The sequence below is a fragment of the Dermacentor silvarum genome, chromosome 4 (genome assembly GCF_013339745.2).
Source record: "Dermacentor silvarum isolate Dsil-2018 chromosome 4, BIME_Dsil_1.4, whole genome shotgun sequence".
NCBI classification, from domain to species: Eukaryota; Metazoa; Arthropoda; class Arachnida; order Ixodida; family Ixodidae; genus Dermacentor; species Dermacentor silvarum.
In genome coordinates, this window is record NC_051157.2 from 65,360,695 (window position 1) to 65,381,968 (window position 21,274).

General features: G+C 45.0%; 2 protein-coding genes across 2 annotated transcripts in view; one reads left to right on the plus strand and one right to left on the minus strand.

Moving 5' to 3' along the window:
- The window catches only part of LOC119448660 (cytosolic non-specific dipeptidase), a 29,432-nt gene extending 15,240 nt beyond the window's left edge, over positions 1-14,192 (minus strand). Inside the window, exons 1-3 of the mRNA XM_037711889.2 lie at positions 13,953-14,192; positions 5,465-5,512; positions 3,932-4,055 (exon numbers count right to left, since the gene is read on the minus strand). Of these exons, the coding sequence (XP_037567817.2) occupies positions 3,932-4,055; positions 5,465-5,512; positions 13,953-13,963 (183 nt within the window). The 5' untranslated portion in view covers positions 13,964-14,192. The remainder of the gene's footprint in view (positions 1-3,931; positions 4,056-5,464; positions 5,513-13,952) is intronic.
- Positions 14,193-18,040: 3,848 nt separating this feature from the next.
- Positions 18,041-20,610, plus strand: LOC119450172 (serine/arginine-rich splicing factor 5). The gene has a single exon (XM_037713547.2). It carries the CDS (start codon positions 18,524-18,526, stop codon positions 19,382-19,384), a length of 861 nt encoding a protein of 286 aa, XP_037569475.1. The 5' UTR covers positions 18,041-18,523; the 3' UTR covers positions 19,385-20,610.
- The last annotated feature ends 664 nt before the right edge of the window (positions 20,611-21,274 follow it).

Sequence of the window (21,274 nt, forward strand, 5' to 3'; positions counted from 1 at the left end):
CCTTATGCTCCTCCTCTTTTCAAGACAGAAACACGTGATGATTCACGTGTGCAATTAGTTAATTGGCAGAACAGCTGGTTTTTATACCCTCGGGCGAACTATGAATTGGGCTAGTTGGTGTGCATTCATTTTTTCTTGCGCTAAGTACAGTAGGGCGCCACAGGGATAAAACGGACACAGGATATGAAGCGGACACGTTGCGCTCGCGTGTGTCACTTCGTGTCCGCTTCATATCCTGTGTCCGTTTCATCTCTGTGGCGTCCTACTGTACTTAGCGCAAGAAAAAATGAATACCCTCAGGCACTCATTCAGACCTTTAAAATGGCCATTTAAAACATAGTTTTTTTTTTTTGTATCTTATACGCTTCTTCAGAAAGTTTTTTCTAACGCAAAATAATTTCTTAATAATTTTTTTGTATTAAAATTCATTCAGCCCTTTTGGCTTCAAGAACGTACAAGCTAGGCAACTAAGTCTTTTAAACATACATGTTCAGTACTTCACACAGTATATACAGTCAAACTGCTGGGGCTAAATCGCATGCCCGTTCTGAGAGGCAAGACAGAAATTGTTCATTCGCCTTTGCTTTGCACGATCGAGTGCATTTTACTGACGATGAACAAGAATTCGTTATAGACAGGCTGAACCGCAACGAAGTGCGAAATTATATGCATGAAAATTAATAATCGTGCATCTTGGTTTATACGCTGTCCTTTTGATAAATGGTTTAGACACTTAATTTTCCAGAAGAATCGATAGTGTGATCTACGTGAGATTGAAGGCGACCGCTATATCTTTAAATATCAGCTCTTACGGCGTCGTGCATAACGTAATGCATACCCTAATGCAAATCTTAGCATTTTCTATTATTAAATGCGAAGCATTTCTTGGCGAACATTTGCTACTTTGACAGTATCTATCTATCTATCTATCTATCTATCTATCTATCTATCTATCTGTCTGTCTATCTATCAAGCCTCCTACGTCTTTGTGCTCTCATGGTCGTTTCGTTAACTTGGCATGTACCAAAATTGGCATACTATGAAAAGAGTATATGACGAACATAAATGATATGTCATCACATGAATGTCATGACATGCGTATCATTTAGGTCATGAAACTGCCGCCTAGGTATTGGTGCTCTCATGGTCGGTTCGTTAACTTGGTAGGTACCAAAATTGGCATAGTATGAAAGGAGTGTATGACGAACATAAATGATGTCATAACATGAATGTCATGACATGCGTGTCATGTAGGTCATGAAACAGCCGCATACGTCTTGGTGCTCTCACGGTCGGTTCGTTAACTTGGTAGGTACCAAAATTGGCATAGTATGACAGGAGCGTATGAAGAACATAAATGATATGTCATGCCATGAATGTCATGACATGCGTGTCATGTAGGTCATGAAACAGCCGCATACGTCTTGGTGCTCTCATGGTCGGTTCGTTAACTTGGTAGGTACCAAAATTGGCATAGTATGACAGGAGCGTATGAAGAACATAAATGATATGTCATGCCATGAATGTCATGACATGCATGTGAAGTGGGTCATGACCCAGCGAAAAAAATTTACATTTAAAAACCACTGAAATGGGTTCGGACGTGGGTACTAAGTGAAAGAAACACTAAGGGATATGCTGGTAAAAGTCAAAGTCATGAGCATGACTGAGCAAAAATGACAAAATGACTGAACGAAAAAAATTAACATTGAAAAACCACTTGAATGGGTTCGGACGTGGGCACTAAGTGAAGGAAGCACTAAATGATGATGGTAGAAATCAGTCATGACTATCACTGAGCACAATTGACAATGACTCACCTAAAAAAGATTAACACTCAAAAAACAGTGGAATGAGTTCGGACGTCGGCACTACGTGAATGAAACACTAAAGGATGATGTTAGAAGTCATAATCATGGGTATGACTCAACAAAAATGACAATAACTCTGCGAAAAAAATATTTACACTCAAAAACCACTGGATTGGGTTCGGGTGTGGTACTAATTAAGTGAAGGAAAAGTCTGAAGGTTGATGGTCGAAGTCATATCACGAGCATGACTAAGGCTTTCGCCTTAAGGTCTCTTAGGTGTAGCTAAAGGGACTCCTGAGGACTCATGACATGAATGTCATGACACGCGTGTCATGTAGGTCATGAAAGAGTCGCTTACGTCTTGGTGCTCTCATGGTCGTTTCCTTAACTTGCTAGGCTCCGCGTGCACTGCTTCGCATAACATCGATTCCCACAGGGCGTGGGATCTGCCGGCTTTTTAATTTGATGGTGGACATGCTGGAAATTGTACGGGACATTATGGGAAAATCGGGTGTGCATCATGCACAACTATAATTTTTAGCATGCACAGTGCACACTAGAAATTATAGTTGGCGTAGTGGTAATCATGGTGGTTAGAGTGGGTGGATGGTGGGTGTGGTGGGGGGGATTATATGGTGGGTGGATGGAGGGTGTAGTGGCACTCTATCTCAACTCCGCGTAGTGTAGTGAAAGCTGTGGGTTGCGTCATCCAACTAGAAAAAAGAACCAGAAGCACACCCCCAATGTCCGCCTCCGATAGCATTCCGCGCGACGCATTTTGAATGGAAACGCCACGTAAGGAGTAGTGGCGCACAATGGGTGAGCCCTCCTTCCCTCTTTGGAGCACGCAGCCCGCTCTCGTTAATGAATTGGCTGACTCGAGCAATAGCCTTTGCCGCACTGCCCGGAAATCGTAAGAACATGACTGCCTTATTCTTACTCAAAGCGCATGCTTCATAGTAGATAGTTTTAGTTTCTTCGTAAACTTCTTAGCGTTTGTGGCTTGCCGGATCCGGGGACAGTAGCAAAGCTGGTGGCGACATCTTGTGGCATTTTGTCTAAATTCAATGTGTTTTGAAATCAAAATAATCGAAAGTACTTGACGTTAACGATTACGTTGCTACCAACGCCTTGCACCAGCACTGAAGTAGAATATTTAGGTCACTGCAGCATTAGTTTTGCGTGCTTTCTGGTTAGACACTGCGTCGCCAGATGTCACTACCAGCGTTGTTGCGGCCGTACACCTCTCCGGAAACCCGGTATTCCGCAAGCGGCATTACGTTTACGGACACGAGCATAAATCGGCCGTCAAACTCTTTAGTGGCACTGGGCGACGCGAGGTACTACAGCGTGTCCGGTACTCCAATGCGCGCAATGGCGATTGCCGCATCATTGGAGGCGTGGGCGGTCTGGTTTATTGGTGGCGCCATCTGGTGGGGCAGAGATCAACCATACAAACAGAGCTTTTTATTGCAGTATCCAAGTGTATTCTACTTCGCTGCAGGAGCGCAATCACGAATACGTTGCTGCCTTTTTAAATGTATTCTTTTCGATAATAACACTCGTGGAACACTGTCTATTAGAGGGAGTTAGACGGAGCGTAAGATGTCGGTGCCCACATCCGGTAACCCGGTTTAACGCAACGCCGTTGCGTATATACTGGAATACCGTATACTCCTTTAGCTGAGCGTTTACGCTTCGTTCCGCTCAGACCGGCGTATGTTGGCAATCTACCCCGTGCACACAACCGCTCAGCGAGAACGCTAGTGCGCTTGCGCGCAACGCTCATGTCGGCAGCGAAACGCAGAACGTTTCCGTCGCTCCGCTAGCCGATTGAGTGGAGAATGAGCTAGGGCACCTCCATTTGGATTCTTGATCTATTTGCTGCCGAATCGATAGTGCAATGTTCTTACCAAAGAGAAAGATCTTACCAAGACACGCTTACCAAAAAACGCGAAATCTACGCAGTTTCCTGCAGTGCTTCAATGCGTGAAATCTGAGCGGAGCGTAAGCGTCGCTCTGTCTGTTGTATCACGTTAAGCCGAGACTGTGTGGCGTACACGTACGCAAGAAACGTTTGTGCCGATTGCTTCGATCAGGTATATATTGTAGGCACAAACCTCTTCAGTCTGCTGTATGAGGCGCATGATGTCTTTGCGGTGGTTCAATTCTGCGGAGACAGTGGGGATGGCAACCAACTCCTTCAGCCAGGACAACATTTGATCCTTGTCTTCTTCGATTATCCTGAGCACGTCATCATGTTAAGCAAAGCATAAAAGAGTTAGGTCTCGAACATACCGGGGGTTTCCTCTGTAGTTCTTTTTTTTTTTTTTAGACAATACAGAATTTCCGAAAATCGCCTGTGGCAGTCTCGAAGACGGGGACAATATAGAAATTAGAAAGCAAAATGTATAATGGGAAGTTAACTGAACTCCACTAATGAAGTTTTTAACCAAACGGCAGCGGCTGAAGTTTACGATTGTAGCCGGTGAGTTCGCAAGGCGTATCCGCTCCGCACGAATAATCACGTTGGCACCTATTTCGAGAAATTCCTTCCAAAAATGTGCAACGAGATACACTGGCGTTCCAGGTATTTTTGTGCTTCAGAGCACAAAAAGGGCAATTTGTTAAAATAAGTGGTACAATAGTGTTGTTTGACGGCGCATATAACAAAATTGGTGCCATGCTCAGAATTTGCACCAATTAGACTAACGTCTTGCGGACTCACCGGCTACAATTCTTAAATTGCAATGCGTGCCATAAAGTAAATATAGTTAAAAAGTTTGGCAAATTGTGTTGAATTGCAATTACGCATTTTGATTTATCGTGCATGTCATTCTAATGTGCGCCTCTTCGAAAAATCCTGCTCTAGAAATCGAATTGTGCCTGCCATAGGCGATTTATAAAAACCCTGTGTTTAAAACGAAAACACCTAGCACCTGCACAAAATAGTAGAATGACGGTTAGCCCCCAACCCACGGACCAGTCCGGTTTCCAGCTTTGGTGTCCTAGAAGAGTCACCAAAGTATACATACTAAATACTGACTCGCTGTTTACACTTGCTGTCAGAACTCAGATGCGCAAGCCTACGGAATTTTCGCGAACTGCCTGCTTCCGGCAAAATAGCCGCACCATTATTTAGTCTAGAACAAGTTCTTGAAGCAAGAAAGCACTGAAGTTGCACGCGAACTATTGATCTTGCAGGTGTTTTTTTTTTTTTTTTTTTTTTTTTTTTTTTTTACAAGTACGACCCACTATATGGTGACTCGGCGGCTACTGCACTGTGCTGCAGTTCTCGAGAACGCTGGTTCGATTTCCAGCGGCAGCCCCATTCGGATGGAAGCGGAATGCAAAAAACACTCGTGTATCTTAGTTTGGGTGCACGTTAAAGAACCCCCAAGTGGTCAAAATTAATCCGTAGTCCCCCACTATAGTGGGACCACTTAGACCACTTGAAACCAATAGAAAGCAGTAGCAAGATTTTTCACCTGTGTGCACCGCACGCGGCCGGCGCGGTGCACGCCAGGTGAACATCTTGCTACTGCTTTCTACTCCCAAAATTTCTGCTTATAGTTGAATATGTACGGAAGCGCTCCGCGAAACGCACAGTTTAACACATTTCCGATCGTCGCAACAGTAATACTCCGGCTCACCTGAACACCGTAGCCAGCTCCTTGGGTATGCCGCTGTCATCCATTGTACTTGTGGTTTCGAGGTCAGCAGCGAGAAATCGAAGGCTGGGCGTTCAGTGAGCAAATGACCGACTGCAAGACTTCAGCGCTGCGCCTAGCCAAGTTCTTCTCCTTTTCTTTTAGCACTACCTCTGGGCGCGCGTGCAGTTTGAGCTTCTTCCTTTTCTAGGAAGAAAAGGAAGAAGCTCAAAGAAGAAGAAACCCTTTCTTTTCTTTCGATGTTTGCTCTTGTCCTGTAAAATGTTAATATGCTGCGACCTGAAGCACACGACACGGTGCGAATACGTGCGTAAATTAGATAAAGCGTTCATGACAAAAACTGCGCGGAGAATAGGGCAATAAGGGCAGAGAGAATCCCACCTTGTCCTGCGCCCGGTCTTTATAGTATCCCTCTTTTATCGCTGTTTTTCTGGTATGAAGTCGAAGGCCAAGCTCAAACTCAGCCGTACTTGCAATATCTTATATTTTATTTATTTTTATTAGATCTTTTATAATCGCCTTGGTAACTTAATTCCACCTGTTCAGGTGGGTTATCTGAAAATGCGTACATTTCTTGCAAGGCAAATCGCAATGTAGCCGTATAATTGAAGAGGTTCGCTAATTAACTACTTAAGCCTTCATTTTGTCACAAGTCAAAACTGTGAAATTGAGCAGCTGTAAAGTCATGTCTTTAACATAAATCTTAAGACTATAGCAGCAATTTTGACATATCCATCACCAAAATGTGTACGAATATTGTCGGTCCAGTTCTGTTTCACAAGAGCCTTTGTCTAACAGTTCGGAACGACAATAACTGCAACTCCAATGCATAGTTTAGAACATTTTCGGGGCGGATATCTCGGAAATGATATGCTATTGTCAGGATTTCTGCTAAACACATCACTTCACTCAGGCCTTAAAGTCGTCCTTCAGTGTAGAGGGGGCACTCATAGGGCGGTGACCAGTATAGCGCGCGCACTCAAACACGCTATATATATATATATATATAATATATATATATATATATATATATATATATATATATACATCAGTGATATGTTGAATCACAGGATTTGGCAGTGCACCAGGTCAAAGAATAGAAGCACCTAGGAAAACTGCAAGAATTTAATGACGTTTCGGTCTGCCTGCTCTTATTCTTTGACACATGAACACACACACACGCACACACTCGCTCACTCCCTCACCATATATATATATATATATATATATATATATATATATATATATATATATATATATATATATATATGGCCTCAGAAGTTGTGTTTGGGACCTTAACTTTTTCGTTACTTTATTGTGCACTGTCAAAGCCAAGTTCAAGCACTTGTAGTGAAGCCAACTTTATCTAAAATTAAGCAATTTTTTATGTGTGCTGTAAATAAATATATTGTTCTGAATGCACTTCGGGCATTTATTTAATGTGCCAATTCAATCAAGCACGTAAAGAAATGGGCATTTTGGACTTTCTTTAATGACTCGGGAAGTAAAGGATTAAGCATATGTGAGCTCAGAGCAAATAAGTCTGTTCGCAACACAGAAAATTAGCTGCCAGCTCTATTGACAACCTCAGGCACTAGAACAATATACGCGTATTTTATAGGTTCACGCATACTTACCTACATAAGTAGACAAAATTGAAGCGCATTTGGTATAACACAGCACTCAATGCACAACTAAACAAATTATAATGAACTGGTAACCAAAGGAAACCAAAATGAACCTTCACTAATTCACGAGCGGGTGGCTCTAACATTGTGTATTTCGTCGTCGCCTGGGACGCCGCCAAACGAAAACTTTTGCAGTTTTGAAACAGTTGTAAGTGGTCTGTCATGGCTCACTGCTGAACACCGAACCGGCACCTACTTGCCGACGTAATCGGCGCAACTACGATTCGTTTCACGCGGCAAGACTAACGAGCCCTTATTTATCCGGCCTTTTTAATGTGTGTAAGCATTCTTTGGCCAGTACCCCAGCAAAATAAGTCCGTCACGCGAAAAGCCTTGCATCTGCACAAAAATGCGTAATTTGCGAAGTGGAGACATTTAATCGTTATAATTATGTAAATGTAGATGATTGGTTGCTTTGTAAATGATAAGGAACAATTGAAACCAAGAAAAAATAAAGTTGATCAGAGAGAATGCCCATATGATCGGATTTATGCATAGCAATAGGGATCCATAGGGCTCCATAGGGCTCCATAGAAAATGGATGTAGTAGGGGTGGGTAAACAGAAACTTGGGGTTGGGTGAACATAAGTCTGCTGCCCTGAAAATGAGATTTATTTACCACGCGATCTTTATTTACATGACGCGATCGTTCATTTTTCATCATGTACAATGATCGAGGCTCATTATACCCCTTTCACAAGGTCCGATTTCGCTTGCGAATCCCTTTGCTTTAGCAACTGGTGCGATTTCGCAAATGAAAATTCGCATGAAAAATCGCACCAAGTGAAACGGCGCCAGCGGCCTAAATGAGGAACGTCTATGAATTAGCGCTCGCCAGCATAAGCTTTCTCGGCATAAAATATTGCTCATCGCACACGCCAGTGCAATCCTGATCACACCGAATGCAAAGGCAACAAGGAGTCGTTAAATCCGCACAGTCGTGACAAATTTCTTTTAAATGTTGAGCAGCTGACCCAGTTATAACCGCTGGCGTCACACAACGATCTGTGAAACGAGCACGTGTAGCACGATTTACAAAACAAACCCTTCTCACAAATATGATAAAAGAAGCTGACTTTACTCTCCTCACAGCTGCGACCCATTTCTTCCGCCGTTCTAGTTCGTAAGGCCCGCCAGGAAACCTGTGCAACTTTATCCCGGGCTGGCCTTCGTGGTTGCGACAGTCTTTTACACAGCAGTATTGCCGGTTCCACTTGTTCTTTTATTGCGATAGAAATTATATGGACACTCCAGGCGCATTTCTGCCGTCGTCATCGTCATCGTCGTGAGGTTCCGTGTAATGTCCAAGAGCGATAACGCCGTCGCCGCGCACCCTACGATGTATGTGTGAGTGAAAGCGTGCGAGGGGAGCCGGCGATCAGCGGCTCCATCTCGCCTTCGCGAAAGGGAGAAAAGCGGGCAGGAAACGCGCCGTCTTCCGTCACGCGCAAGGCACCCAACACTGCCAAGCATCACGGGCAGGAGGGGGGGAATGGCATTCTACTTCGGCTGCAACTGCGCATGGGGCGGCTGCGCGTGGTCGCGCGGCCATATCTCGAGAGCGACCTGCATTGGGGGCAAAGAGTAGTGTACTAGTTCACGATAGTCTATAGGTGCGTCGGCGGCTCGTAGCTTTGTGCGTGCTGTGTGTTCTCGAGGCTCAGTTTGCGTTGCAGCGATAGACAACACGTAGTTCACTTCGCTCGCTGCTGCAGCCGCGTTTCCTCACGCCAGCGTTTTGTCAGCTAGTGTCCGCGGTCATCGAGTGCGAATGTGTTCATGCTTGTTGTGCGCGCTGTCACCAGTGCTTGTTAATGTAGTTAGCAAGCGAATGTTTACAAATTGATACGGCTGATAAAAGTACTATCCCTACTTCGTATGGCTATCTGCTCGCCTTTCGGGCGAAACATGCGAATTTTTTTAGCACCTCCGTCGTTTTCGACGCTTCATTTCGACGCTTGCTCATGAAGCGCATGCCAATGCACTGTCGCAAGACCTATCCGAAAGAAAAAAAAAAAGGGGGGGGGGGGGTGGGCTAAAGAACAAAGCAAAACGGCCCCAACCGTGGCCGAAACGAAGTACAGTGCGCAGGAAAGGATACGCGTCGAGCCGGCCGAGCCAGCCACCTTCTCACTGCTGTCGCGTCGCTGCGGCAGATAGCGCCAGTGTAGTGACGTAGCTTGAAATTATTCAGATGGCAACATTCACATGCACGTTACCTAATTATTAGCCTAAGACGTTTCAACGGTGTGAGACTTGGCTTGCGCCGCTACTTCGTGCACCTTCAAAGAGTGGACCAGAGAGAAGAGAAATGCACTTAACCGCACTTTAGCCGCGCCTTGTATGCACGCTGCTCTTCAGGAATTCTCACTGTCACAACACAAACCAGTTGCTATAGGCGGGTTTTTCTTTTAGATACGAAAGTGTAGGTACGCCACTCCGTGCTTCGTATGCTACAGTTACCGCTTCCCAGCAACTGCAGCTTATGCAACCGTAATCTTTACCGGGAAACGCTTGCTGCGAACTATATATGCGCGAAGGAGAGCTTTCTGGTTCTTTTTGTTCTTTCCCTCACACGGCCGGCGGCGCCGCTGCCGTCCGTAGGGTGCCTTGATGCCCGCGAGGCACTCTACTACAGTGGCTAGAATAGAATTCTATCCACTGTAACTCTACGCTGCCGTAAAGCCTCTTGATGTTGGAAAGAAGCGGCACTCTGATCTACGCCGCGACACCCTCGCCGGCGCTGTTAACCTCCTCTTTTTCTTTCCCTCATGCGCCTTCCGAGCGGCGGTCGCCATGCCGCTCCGAACGTGCGTTTGTAAAGTTTTCCCATGGTTCCGTAGGAATCTTGGCTTCGTTCTCCGTGGAAATGCCTTGCTGCTGCGCGTTTCAATGCAGCAGCATGGTCAGAGAAAGGGCTAGCGTTATTTTCCATCCCCCGGGAAGAACGGAATGTCGTGCGCCGGAAGCAGTGGCTCCATAACATCGGGAGAACGGATTTCGCCCCTTCTAAACACGTCGTTCTTTGCGAGGTGATTGTTTCCGCTTTCCTTATATTGGTAGGTGAAGTTGCATGGAGATTTTAATGCGCTTTGCATAGCCGGACTCTTCGTTTAGTTATAACTGTGGATATAGTTTTTCGTTTTTCTTTTAAGTCAGTCGCTGAACTTTTTGTTGACTCTTCGCGCCGTGACAAAGTTTTCTTTTTCGCGCGTGCGTTAGTTTCCAAGTGCATGTAATTTATGAGTTAATAGCTGTAACTCCTATTCTGTAATTGTGTGCGTGTATGTGTGTGCGTGTGTGCATGTATGTGTGTGTTTCTGTGTGTGTGTGTGTGTGTGCGTGGAAGTAGCAGCCATTCCTGTCATATTACTTGTGCACAGCTGACCAAGCAAGGGTTGCTGCAAGCAGTAGTTACATGCGTTCACCTTTAACGCTTGAATTTGAGCAGAAACGGCTGAACAGCCGACGATGGTTTTGCTAGGCACTTGCAACTGGGTAATCTTCGAGTGGGACTAAGCCGGACTGGAAGCGCAAGTGGCTCAGTCAGCTAAGGCGTTGCGCTGCTCAGCACGAGCTCGCGGGGTCCAATTCCGGCCGCGGGGGCCGCATTTCGATGGAGGCTAAATGCGAAAACGCCCGTGTGCTTGCGTTGTAGTACACGTTAAAGAACCCCATGTGGTCAAAATTAATCCGGAGCCCTCCACTATGACGTGCCTCATAATCAGAACTGGTTTTGGCACGTAAAACCCCAGAAAGAACGGACTGCAAGCGCATCAATGTAATTCAACGGCAAAGCGGTGGCGGCGGCTGCGCTGACTCGAAGCGGAAGCAGCTAGCAGACGGCGCATCCCACAATCCCTCGCATATTTTACGGGTCACCTATTTGCTATCGTAATCGATGCTTCGCCTTTCGGGCGAAACTGTGACTTTTAACAGGGAAGATGTTCTAGCTAACCGTAAAAAGTGCCGCCTGCTGCCGCAAAACCTCGCCGAGCTATGACGTCACTGCGTTGCCTAGCAACCACCTTGCGCAGTGGCATGTGCCTCGCCTCCTCTCCGTGCCGTGCACACGTTGCCTAGCTTGACATATGGGACGTTAAGGAGAGGGAAGGAGAGCATGCGCGCGGCGCGCGCAATGCTCGGGATAGGGAAAGAGCAAATGAGAGCGAGATAGAGAAAGAAATTGTAGCATCACCAACGAGGCAACGCGCATTTTGGCGCTGAGCCGTGCTCCCTCAAGGGCTGCAGAAGATAGCGCCAACCTTTCCCTTTCCCTCAAGAACCACTTATCATCATCATCAACGCGCAGAGCTGCTGCCGACGCCGCCCGCGTTTCCCCGTTTCCCGCGTTCGCGCCGGGGAAACGCGGGCGGCGTCGGCAGCAGCTCTAATTGCTATCGCAATAAAATTCCGGAAAATGCTGGGGATGACCTGGTAGGGCTTAGCCTAGCCCAAATACGTGGCCAATATCTTGCGATAGCCAATCAATAGCTAATCGATAATTGATCAATAATAAATAAATTTCGGAAAATGCTGGGGATGACTTGGTAGTGCTTAGCCTAGCCCAGATATGTGGCCAATATCTTTACATAGCCAATCAATAGCTAATCGATAATCGATCAATAATTAATAAATTCCGGGAAATCCTGGGGATGACTTGATAGTGCTGGCTTTTGAGCTAGGCCTAGCCTAAAAGCCAGGACTAGCTAGGTGCCCATCAGCTCCGCTGTCTCTTTATCATTGTGCCTCCACTGTAAGCTACGCTAACCTTTTTAATTTCCAGTGTGAACATCATGCACACACAATATGTTTAACAAAGCTTATTATATTTTTTAAAGACCAGGAGGCAGCCAATTAACAATTATTTCTAATGGTATAGATAGTTTATGCCTAGAGAATGAATATGTTGCTGTGTGTTCACCTCACTTCAAATTGCTTTGTGTGCCTTTTTGACCCTGAAAAAAACCTAGACTTTAGTGACCCCTTGGCAGAGTCATTTATCAACGGCATGTGAAATGCACGTGAATGATATGTGTCTCGGTATTGCTTCTTTTACCAGTAGGCAATGCTGACTCATAAAAAAAAAGAAAAAAAAGCTCTTCCAATATTTTACATTTATTATTGATGGAAACATCGCCACTTGCATGCGGAGGTAACCGAAATGAGGCCAAGCTGGATTCACTAGAAATCAGAATCAGTAGAAGTCATTCGCAATAGCACTTGTACTCGGACTCCTGAAAAAAAAAAAAAGAAGAAGAGAGAGAGAGAGAGAGCAACTGAGAGATCTTGGTGCGAGGGGACTGTCTCCGACTATGAGATCTTGTAAATACTCAGAGAAGGCCGTCACTTCCGTGTAAAATTCTTCGAGGTCACAGAAGTTTCTTTAAGTGCAACTGTTATTAAGGGTTATATATATATATATATATATATATATATATATATATATATGATGCGTGTCAGATCTATCATTTATGTAGGCCATGACTCCATGAGAGCACCAAGACGTAGACGGCTGTTTCATTACCTACATGACACGCATGTCATGACATTCATGTCATGACCTGTCATTTTGTCATTTATGTTTGTCATGCACTCTTGACATACTATGCCAAGTTTGGTACCTACCAAGTTAACGAAATGACCACGAGAGCACCAAGACGTATAGGTGGCTGTTTCATGACCTATAATTTATGTAGGTCATGACTCTATGACAGCACAAATACCATTAGAGCACCAAGACATAGGCGGCTGTTTTATGGCCTACATGACACACATCATGACCTATCATTTATGTTCGTCATGCATTCTTGTCATGCTATGCCAATTTTGGTACATACTAAGTTAACGAACCGACCATGAGAGCACCAAGACATAGGCGGCTAGATAGATGGATAGATAGATGGATAGATGGATAGATAGATGGATAGATAGATGGATAGATAGATGGATAGATAGATAGATAGATAGATAGATAGATAGATAGATAGATAGATAGATAGATAGATAGATAGATAGATAGATAGATAGATAGATAGATAGATAGAACATTTGCCACTCTCAAAGTGGCAAATGTTCGCCAAGGAATGCTTCGCATTTGATACATTATGGTTAGATTTTCCTTGTAATTCAGCCATAAGTGAGATTCGGTTCAACAACTAGCATGCTGGTCTGTTTAGGGTACTAGTAATGTGTGCATCATCTTGTTATTATATTCGAGAGGGAAACAGCGCGAAAAAACACGACAAGAAGACAAGAAGGGAGGCACACACCAGTGCTGACTGACGACTGAATTCTTTATTCAGAAAGGAACACATGGTCTTGCAATTTGTTATTGTATGAATTTATAAGTCTAGGCACACAAACTAATTTTTAGCTGTCGGTCACAAGCTGTCGGACACAAGCTAGAAGACCCATTTGTCAAACATTTCAAGAGTGACAGAAAACAAGCAAAGCATTGGCAATGGTATACTTTATTTTGCTCAAATTGTGCCCGCTCCTTATCTCTTCCCATGGTTACTTTCTTAATTTTGTGGCTACTTAACACACCTTTTGTTACCGCTAGTTTTTCTTTCCAGAAACATTAATGCACTTGTTCAGTTTACTTCACGGGTGAGTAAAAAGAAGATGCTTCACAACCTGTGCAGTTCATTCAACTTGCTGAATGACGACTCAAGTGTATATATTTGGACATCTGTTGGCATCACTACAAGGGGAAGTGCAGCATGTGGGGGGCACTCATGGTTAGCGCTCTGTTTGGTGTTCTATGAAGCTTCGCTTACTCTTTAGGCATTTTCCCAAGAGCCGCCCATGTTCAGATTGTGGTATAAGGTTTTTTTCATTGGAATCGTTAGCCATTAACACTTTAACCACTTACCACATTAATCATTTACCAAACAGACATAACATTCATTTGAAACCCGGCTAAGCATTGCGAAATACAGTGGCCTTTCGCGAAAAAAAAGAAAGAGAGAGAAATTGTTTTAAAGGGGAGGCGAAAATTATTTTGAGTTGTATTAGTAAATCACCCTTCTACAATACCAAAAAGGACACGTTTAAGCAACATATATTTGGTAATTTTTTTTACTAATAATGAACAGATTACTGTTAAATGAATTAAAACAGAGTTTCGGAAGCATACTTTATCAGTCTTAACTGATGCTGTGTTTCTCTTCAATGACCTTTTAAACACTAATAAGGGCACTTTTTACGCTAGATATGTAGAAAAAGGAGGCACTTGGATTGAACTACGACATTCATGATGTGTCACAGAACCGAGGATCAACATGTCACAGACAAATTAGATCACTGAATGTGCCATATTGATTACATTTGTAACAAATCACAATTTGGAGACACTACAGCAAGAACTGAGTGACATGACCCAAGAAAACAAGCTTCTTATGTATAAGGCAAATAGTACTGCTGCTGGAGTATGCATGGTTGTTGCAAAACGGACATTTCAAAGTGATTAACTCTGAATACACAGCTATCAGGTACTAAGCATGCAAGGAATTTTCCAGCTTTAAATTACCAAATGTTATTTTTTTTTCTTGTCAACACTGTAGATGCATGGAAAAAGATACAAGAAATGTAATACTGCATAATATTAGAATAAAATTTTAAAGTTTATAGTTAAATGTAAAGATGTAATTGAGTATTTTAAGTTTGTCAACTAGTCCTATATATTTATGCAATAATACTGCTGATACTGATGCTGTTCTTTTTTTTTTTCAACCGAAATTACTTTTCGTTTGTAACAACAGGAACGCTTGTTTTAGCATAGATGCTGACAGCGTGAATGAATGAAGGAACAAATAAACAGATTTTCTCTACCACCACCACACGGATATATATGCCCAAATGAGCAGTTCACTAATCTACTTAATTATTACAGACCCTTTTTAACATTATAAAACCTTTATCGATCGCCACATCATTACAGCAGTCTCATTGAGCTAGCTGCACAATCTTCTACCTCAGCGGAATCTATGGCCACACTTTGGGTCAGTTGGTGTCCCCACATACTTCGCTAAGAAGGAAAAAATATACATAAATGTTGTAGAAATGACTGTCAGTGCTGTATAATGTTTTGACTATATACATAGGATTGTTCGTTTTCGGGTAAAACCTGATTTTACCCATGATTTTTACACCCCGAACATGCTCCAGGGGAATAGGGTTAAACCCGATTTCTCACCGAATTCCAAAACCACATTCCAACCTATTGTTTTATGCTGCATGGAGTTTGCGGTGCACATGCGCTAGCTACCCTGTCTCGGGACAATGAAGTTAGATCCTGTTGGCTTAAGTGAACTCCAGTGACCTGTAGTTCCTTTCACAAGCTGCGTGCAGCACTGTGGACTCTACACGGCTCTCAACCAACTGGCCAACGAGCGCACCTAACTCTAGTAACTGACTGACATTGTTGCACTGACATTGTTGTGCCTAGCTAATGAAAGCTGTGATGCCAAGAGAACTTTCTCTCAGCTGAGATACGATCAAACATTGGATAGGTCTCGGATGGAGACCGGCATGTTGTGCATACAGGTGATAATGTATGTTAACGAGGATGTGTAAAAAATTGATGACCAGCTTTACATGAATAAAATGTTTCATTTACTTGAAGTTATGAATGCTCTTTACGGACATTATTACATATTAATTTCCAAACAAGCACTGAACTTCGGAGTATTTGCTAGAAAACCTTGATGTCCCCCCCGATTACCAGTTTGAAACAGATCCCTAGTTTTAACATGTTAGCGTTAAGGAGCTCGTGATACCCTCCGATAAAAAAAGAAAAAAAAAAGAAGGAAAAAAAAAAAGCCGTATGTAATGAATTACTTAGTACATTTGCAAGTTGAATCCGAAAAACACCCGAAATTTGGAATGGTTCCACAAAACACCCAATTTATCCCCGATTATCAGCTTAAAAAATAGCACCCAATTTTTACCCCCCGAATTTAAAAACAATATAAAACTCGAAAACGAACAACCCTATATATACATCATACTGTTCCAGAAATGTTTCTCGTCATCTTTGGCTCAGTCGCACCTTCTAGGTTTATTCCATTTCACCAAGTTTCTCTGCACCCATTAACGGTGCACTGCACATAGGCCTTTGATTCTGCGAGGTACAGCAGTGCACCCTGCAGCCCCGTGCTCGATTGCACGGGGTGCAAGGCAAGTTGCCGCCATGGTGCAGTGCGCCCTTGAAGCTTGCAGTGAGTGGGTGCAGCCCAGAGCACCACAACTGGCACCACCTGCACCTTTTCATTTGTGGTGCTGCGCACCTTTTCTGAATCGAACAAACCTTTTTCGCTCCCATTAGTTGACCACTACATGTTCCCTAAATTTAATGAAGTCAGTACTCTCCTCACATAATCTAGGTGCCCATAATTGCTGTTTGCCCATTTTAAAAATAAAGATATTTCAGAAAAAGAAAAGTGATTAGAAACTGACCACCGGTCGAGTCGTATACTAGATACATGGCTTATTTAGACCTAGGTCATGTTAAGTGAAGGAAATTTGCAATGTTTAAAGGTTGGTTCGGAAGTAGTCGCGCCTGTTTATTTTACGATCATGCAGTATACTTATTTCATGCCGCTTGCAATTCGTTGCACACGTAGCTAGCTGTGGCAGTGCGTTCCTTTTGCAGACGGTAGTGGTTCCTACTGGTCAGATGTTACGTGATACTTAAGGTACGGTAATGCTAAGCTAACATGATTTACAGCCCATAACCTACCAAAGTTTGAACGAGCCAGAAATTACCGAGGCGACCTGAACCATGATGCAGCAAATCAACGTCGCAGACGTTGATTTGCGTTGATGCCGGCCACAGTAACTGACCGACGTAATAAGTACGTACACATGCTACACTAGAACGATAGACCTCTAGATGTTTGAACCACAGAGACAGTAGCGCACCCAGGATCTCTGCCAGGGGCGGGGGGAGCAAGCACTTTGCATAATATGCAATTTCCCAACAGCAAATAAAATGCCCGATGATTATAATAATATAATGACACCAAGGATGGTGACGATGTTTATTTCTTTAGCGTTTTACTCAAAGTAATTTAAGAGTGAATGCATAAATACAAGACAGTGATAGAGTGTTTTTGTTAATCTGGAAAATTCGACCTCAAGCCACCTCCTAAATTGTAATGACAATGTGAACAGAGCACTGAAGCTACACGTTGGACTGGTGGGGCTGGACGTGCGCGTGTGTGTGCGCGCGTGTGTGTGTGTGTGTGTGGGGGGGGGGGGGGGGGGGGGGGGTAATACCCGAAACTACCCCACGTCGGTGCGCCACTGCTCAGAGAATAACGAGCAGCTAAGCTTACGCCCGTTTCGATGGGGGCGAAATGCAAAAACGCCCATGTCCCGTGCATTGGGGGCACAATCCGGAGTTCCCCACTAAGGCGTGCCTAATAATATCGTGAAAATGGGGGCACATTAAAGCTCCCCAGGTGATGAAAGTTAATCCGAAGTCCCCCACTACGGCAAGCTCACGCCCACCTCCTGTCCCTGACCTTACGTAACTTTCGCGTGACTGTGTAGTATAGCCATAGAATAAAGAACCCATGGCTTATAAGCTTTGGCAATTTTTTGGCTTGGCCCTTTCGCGTAGCTTCGCCAGCTCTCTCGCAGCCAGCTGCTTGGGGCAACTACGGCACTGCGGCTGTGGCACTTCGTCATTGGCCACTTTGATTCATTCAGCAGCCAGACTTTCCATAAAATATATATTCATTTCTGCATAACCTAGAAAAAAATGCATGATTTGCTAATCTGATGTGCGCAAAGTTACGGGTGGTTTGCATACTAAACTGCTGAACTGCTGAACAGCTGCAGCACACATAACCACGTGACATCGAAGAGCAGCCGATCGAGCCCACTTTCATCGTCGTCTTCGTCTTTTCGTGATCGGTTCGCTGAGACTACTTTTGTTGTATAATTTATGAAATCGCCAAGAAAGCGACAATGTTAGCTACAACGCCTGAAAGATGCGAGTTAAATTAGTCAGCGAGCTAAGTCCACGCTCATAGCAAAGCGCGCTTAGTGCACGGCGAGCTGCCGTGCTGCAGCCGAACGCCATTTCGCAGAACCGGCGGTGCCGGGCGGCGCGGCGCGTCACGTGAGATTCTGAACCCATCTCATCACCCTACCGCGGGGCCGTGGTCTAGCCACGAACCGTGCCACCAAGGTTCCATGTTCCAAAAGCCGATAAACGCCTCCCAGGAGCAGTGCTTGAGTGTGCTCGTCGTCCGCTAAAGCATCGGAGACTCGTGGGTGCTGGCGGCCGCCACTTTCGCGTGTTTACGGTATTAGCGATTGCAGCAGCGGGAGCGAAACCATGGCGACCCGGGTGTTCGTAGGCCGGCTCAACTACGACGTTCGGGAACGCGACTTGGAGCGCTTTTTCCGAGGCTACGGCCGCATCGAAGACATCGTCCTCAAGAATGGCTTCGGGTTCGTGGACATCAGCGACTACCGCGACGCTGAGGATGCCGTGCGCGATCTCAACGGCAAGCGACTCATGGGCGAGCGAGTCACGGTCGAGCTGGCGCGGGGCATGCGGCGCGGGCCTCCAGACTACGACCGCGGACCCCGGCGCTTCGGGCCGCCCACGCGCACCAACTACCAGCTACTTGTGGAGAACTTGAGCAGCAGCGTGAGCTGGCAGGACTTGAAAGATTTCATGCGCCAGGCGGGTGACGTGACGTACACGGACGCACACAAGCTGCGGCGCCACCAAGGAGTCGTCGAGTTTGCCAGCTACTCGGACATGAAGAACGCCCTGCGGAGTCTTGACAACGTGAGCCTCGACGGCCGGAGGATCCGCCTTGTGGAGACTAAACGTCTGTTGCGTCGGTCGAGCCGATCGAGCTCGCGCTCCAGGTCGCCGCGCAGGTCGCGCTCCAGGTCCAACTCGAGACAGCGCCAATTCTCAGGTCGCCGCAGGTCGCGCTCTTCGTCTGGCTCTGGACATGCCTCGGTCCGTCGCCGATCGCGCTCTTCGTCGAGGCGCCCGAGTAGCAGCCGGTCAGGGCTCCAGGTCGCCACGCAGAATCAGCAGCCGTCGAAGCCGTTCGAAGTCACGATCACCGCAAAAACGTTCGAACTCACGATCGTCGTCGAGGGAACGTGCAAGTCCCAAACGGTCGGCGCAGAAGCCTTCTGGTACCGAACACTCACACGATGCAGAGCAAACTAAATGCACAGCCCAAGAGAACAACGGTCCCTGCGAAGAAGCGAGCAGCTCGCATTCTCCTTCAGGATACGCCGAGTGAATAAGCGACTAGCACGTGAACATTGGTCATCTCGCTATTATTTACACGCTGTGATTCCACTGAATGGCACCATTTGCTAATCAGCGAGAAGTACTACCAGCATGTGGGACTCTAATCATAGTCACTTGTGTCCAAAAACATTTGCATGTTGTTGCCGTTGCAAGAGCTCGTCTCAGGAAGCAGTGTTGTTGGATGTGCCTTGGTTTGTTTGTGGTGGTGTGGCTAAAAGATCCACCACTCATTTAAGTTTTGTACATTGGGTGTTGTGGTCAATAAAGCAACGAGCTTTCAGCACAAGCTTCCCTGCAAGATCAACGAAGTTGAAAGGTGAAGGCACCGTAGTCCAGTTGTGCTGCAGCAACTGCTGTGCATGTTGTTGGCGAGCCGAAAGCCCTCTACACTCTGCTTGTTGTTAATTGCTTTGTTGAACAAATAAAGTATCAAGTTTTGACTGTGTACAAGTTACAGCTCCATTTCATAAGCGCCTTGTTGCAGTGAGTTGAGTTTGGAATATGTCATTGCTAGTGACTTTCGTAGTCAACTGCAGAATGCAGATTCATTTGTTTTATATATTCTGCATATTGTGATGTGCAAATCGGCGTAAATGAATTTATGTTTATTATATCACTGGGTATTGCAAAACAACACTCCACATGCCACGCAAAGCAGGCACATAAACAGACTTGTACAATGTACTCAAAAAAAGTATTAAAGTTACTGAGTACCATGTGAATGGTACTCAGTAATGTGAGTACCAAGTATTTGAGTACAGACATGAGCAGCCTTGTCTAGAACGCAGGAACGGCGGCTTCAGGGGCTCTGTGAAGCCAGCCAGCGAGGTCTAACACTAGCTGCTGGGTCCGATGTCTAACGGTAGGTGCTAGGCACGTTTGGGCCCAGCAACTACCGTTAGACGTCGCTGGCTGGCTCCGCAGAGCCCCAGAAGCTGCCGTTCCCGCGATCTAGACAAGGCTGCTCACGTGTGTACAACAGTGGCGTAGCCAGAAATTTATTTGGGGGGGGGGGTTACTACTGCTCCCCCCCTCCCTCTCTATGTGTATATATATCTCTCTATATATATATGTAGCCTATCCTTGGTGTCTCTGTTAGCTTCATATGATACGACTTAATAAACATCAGGTCCCTCTGTTTCCTTTCTTCTCGTTCGTATATATATATATATATATATATATATATATATGGAGGTTGTACACCACGCAAAGGCAAACTCCTAGCACTCCCCAGACAAGCATGCTTTAACGAGATTGCACGCTTTTGCGTTGCCGAAACAACACTCTGCGTAACTTCTGACAGAAGATTTTCATAGCTAAGGTATGCAGCCTCGCATCAAATTATGCTATCATCCTTATGTTATTTTTAAAAATGATAAAAAAAACAAGAATTTCGTTTACAAATTGATGCATTTATACAATGTATGTCAATGACCTAGCTGGTACACGAGATGAAAAAGCGAACAGCGCTTGTGGCATGTGGGCATGTTATATTATTCTATATTTAAAAATACAGGAACGAAGCTTTAGGCTAGAACTTTGACAGTATCATATGATGCAAGTAGCACTGACTTTTGATGACCTGCTGTCTACTTGTTTGAAGAGATGTTTGGAAGTAACTTGCGATCATGGTATTGTAGTCATCACGCGACACATATTATTTGATCACACTCGGGGAATTGATGAGGCTGACAGTCAGAAGCCTCTTTAGGAGCCTTTGTGAAAATTCGCAGTAAGTTCGCAGTAATATAAGCGCCAGTACCTTCGAGAGATTTGAAAGTATCATGACTCCTGACACCGTCT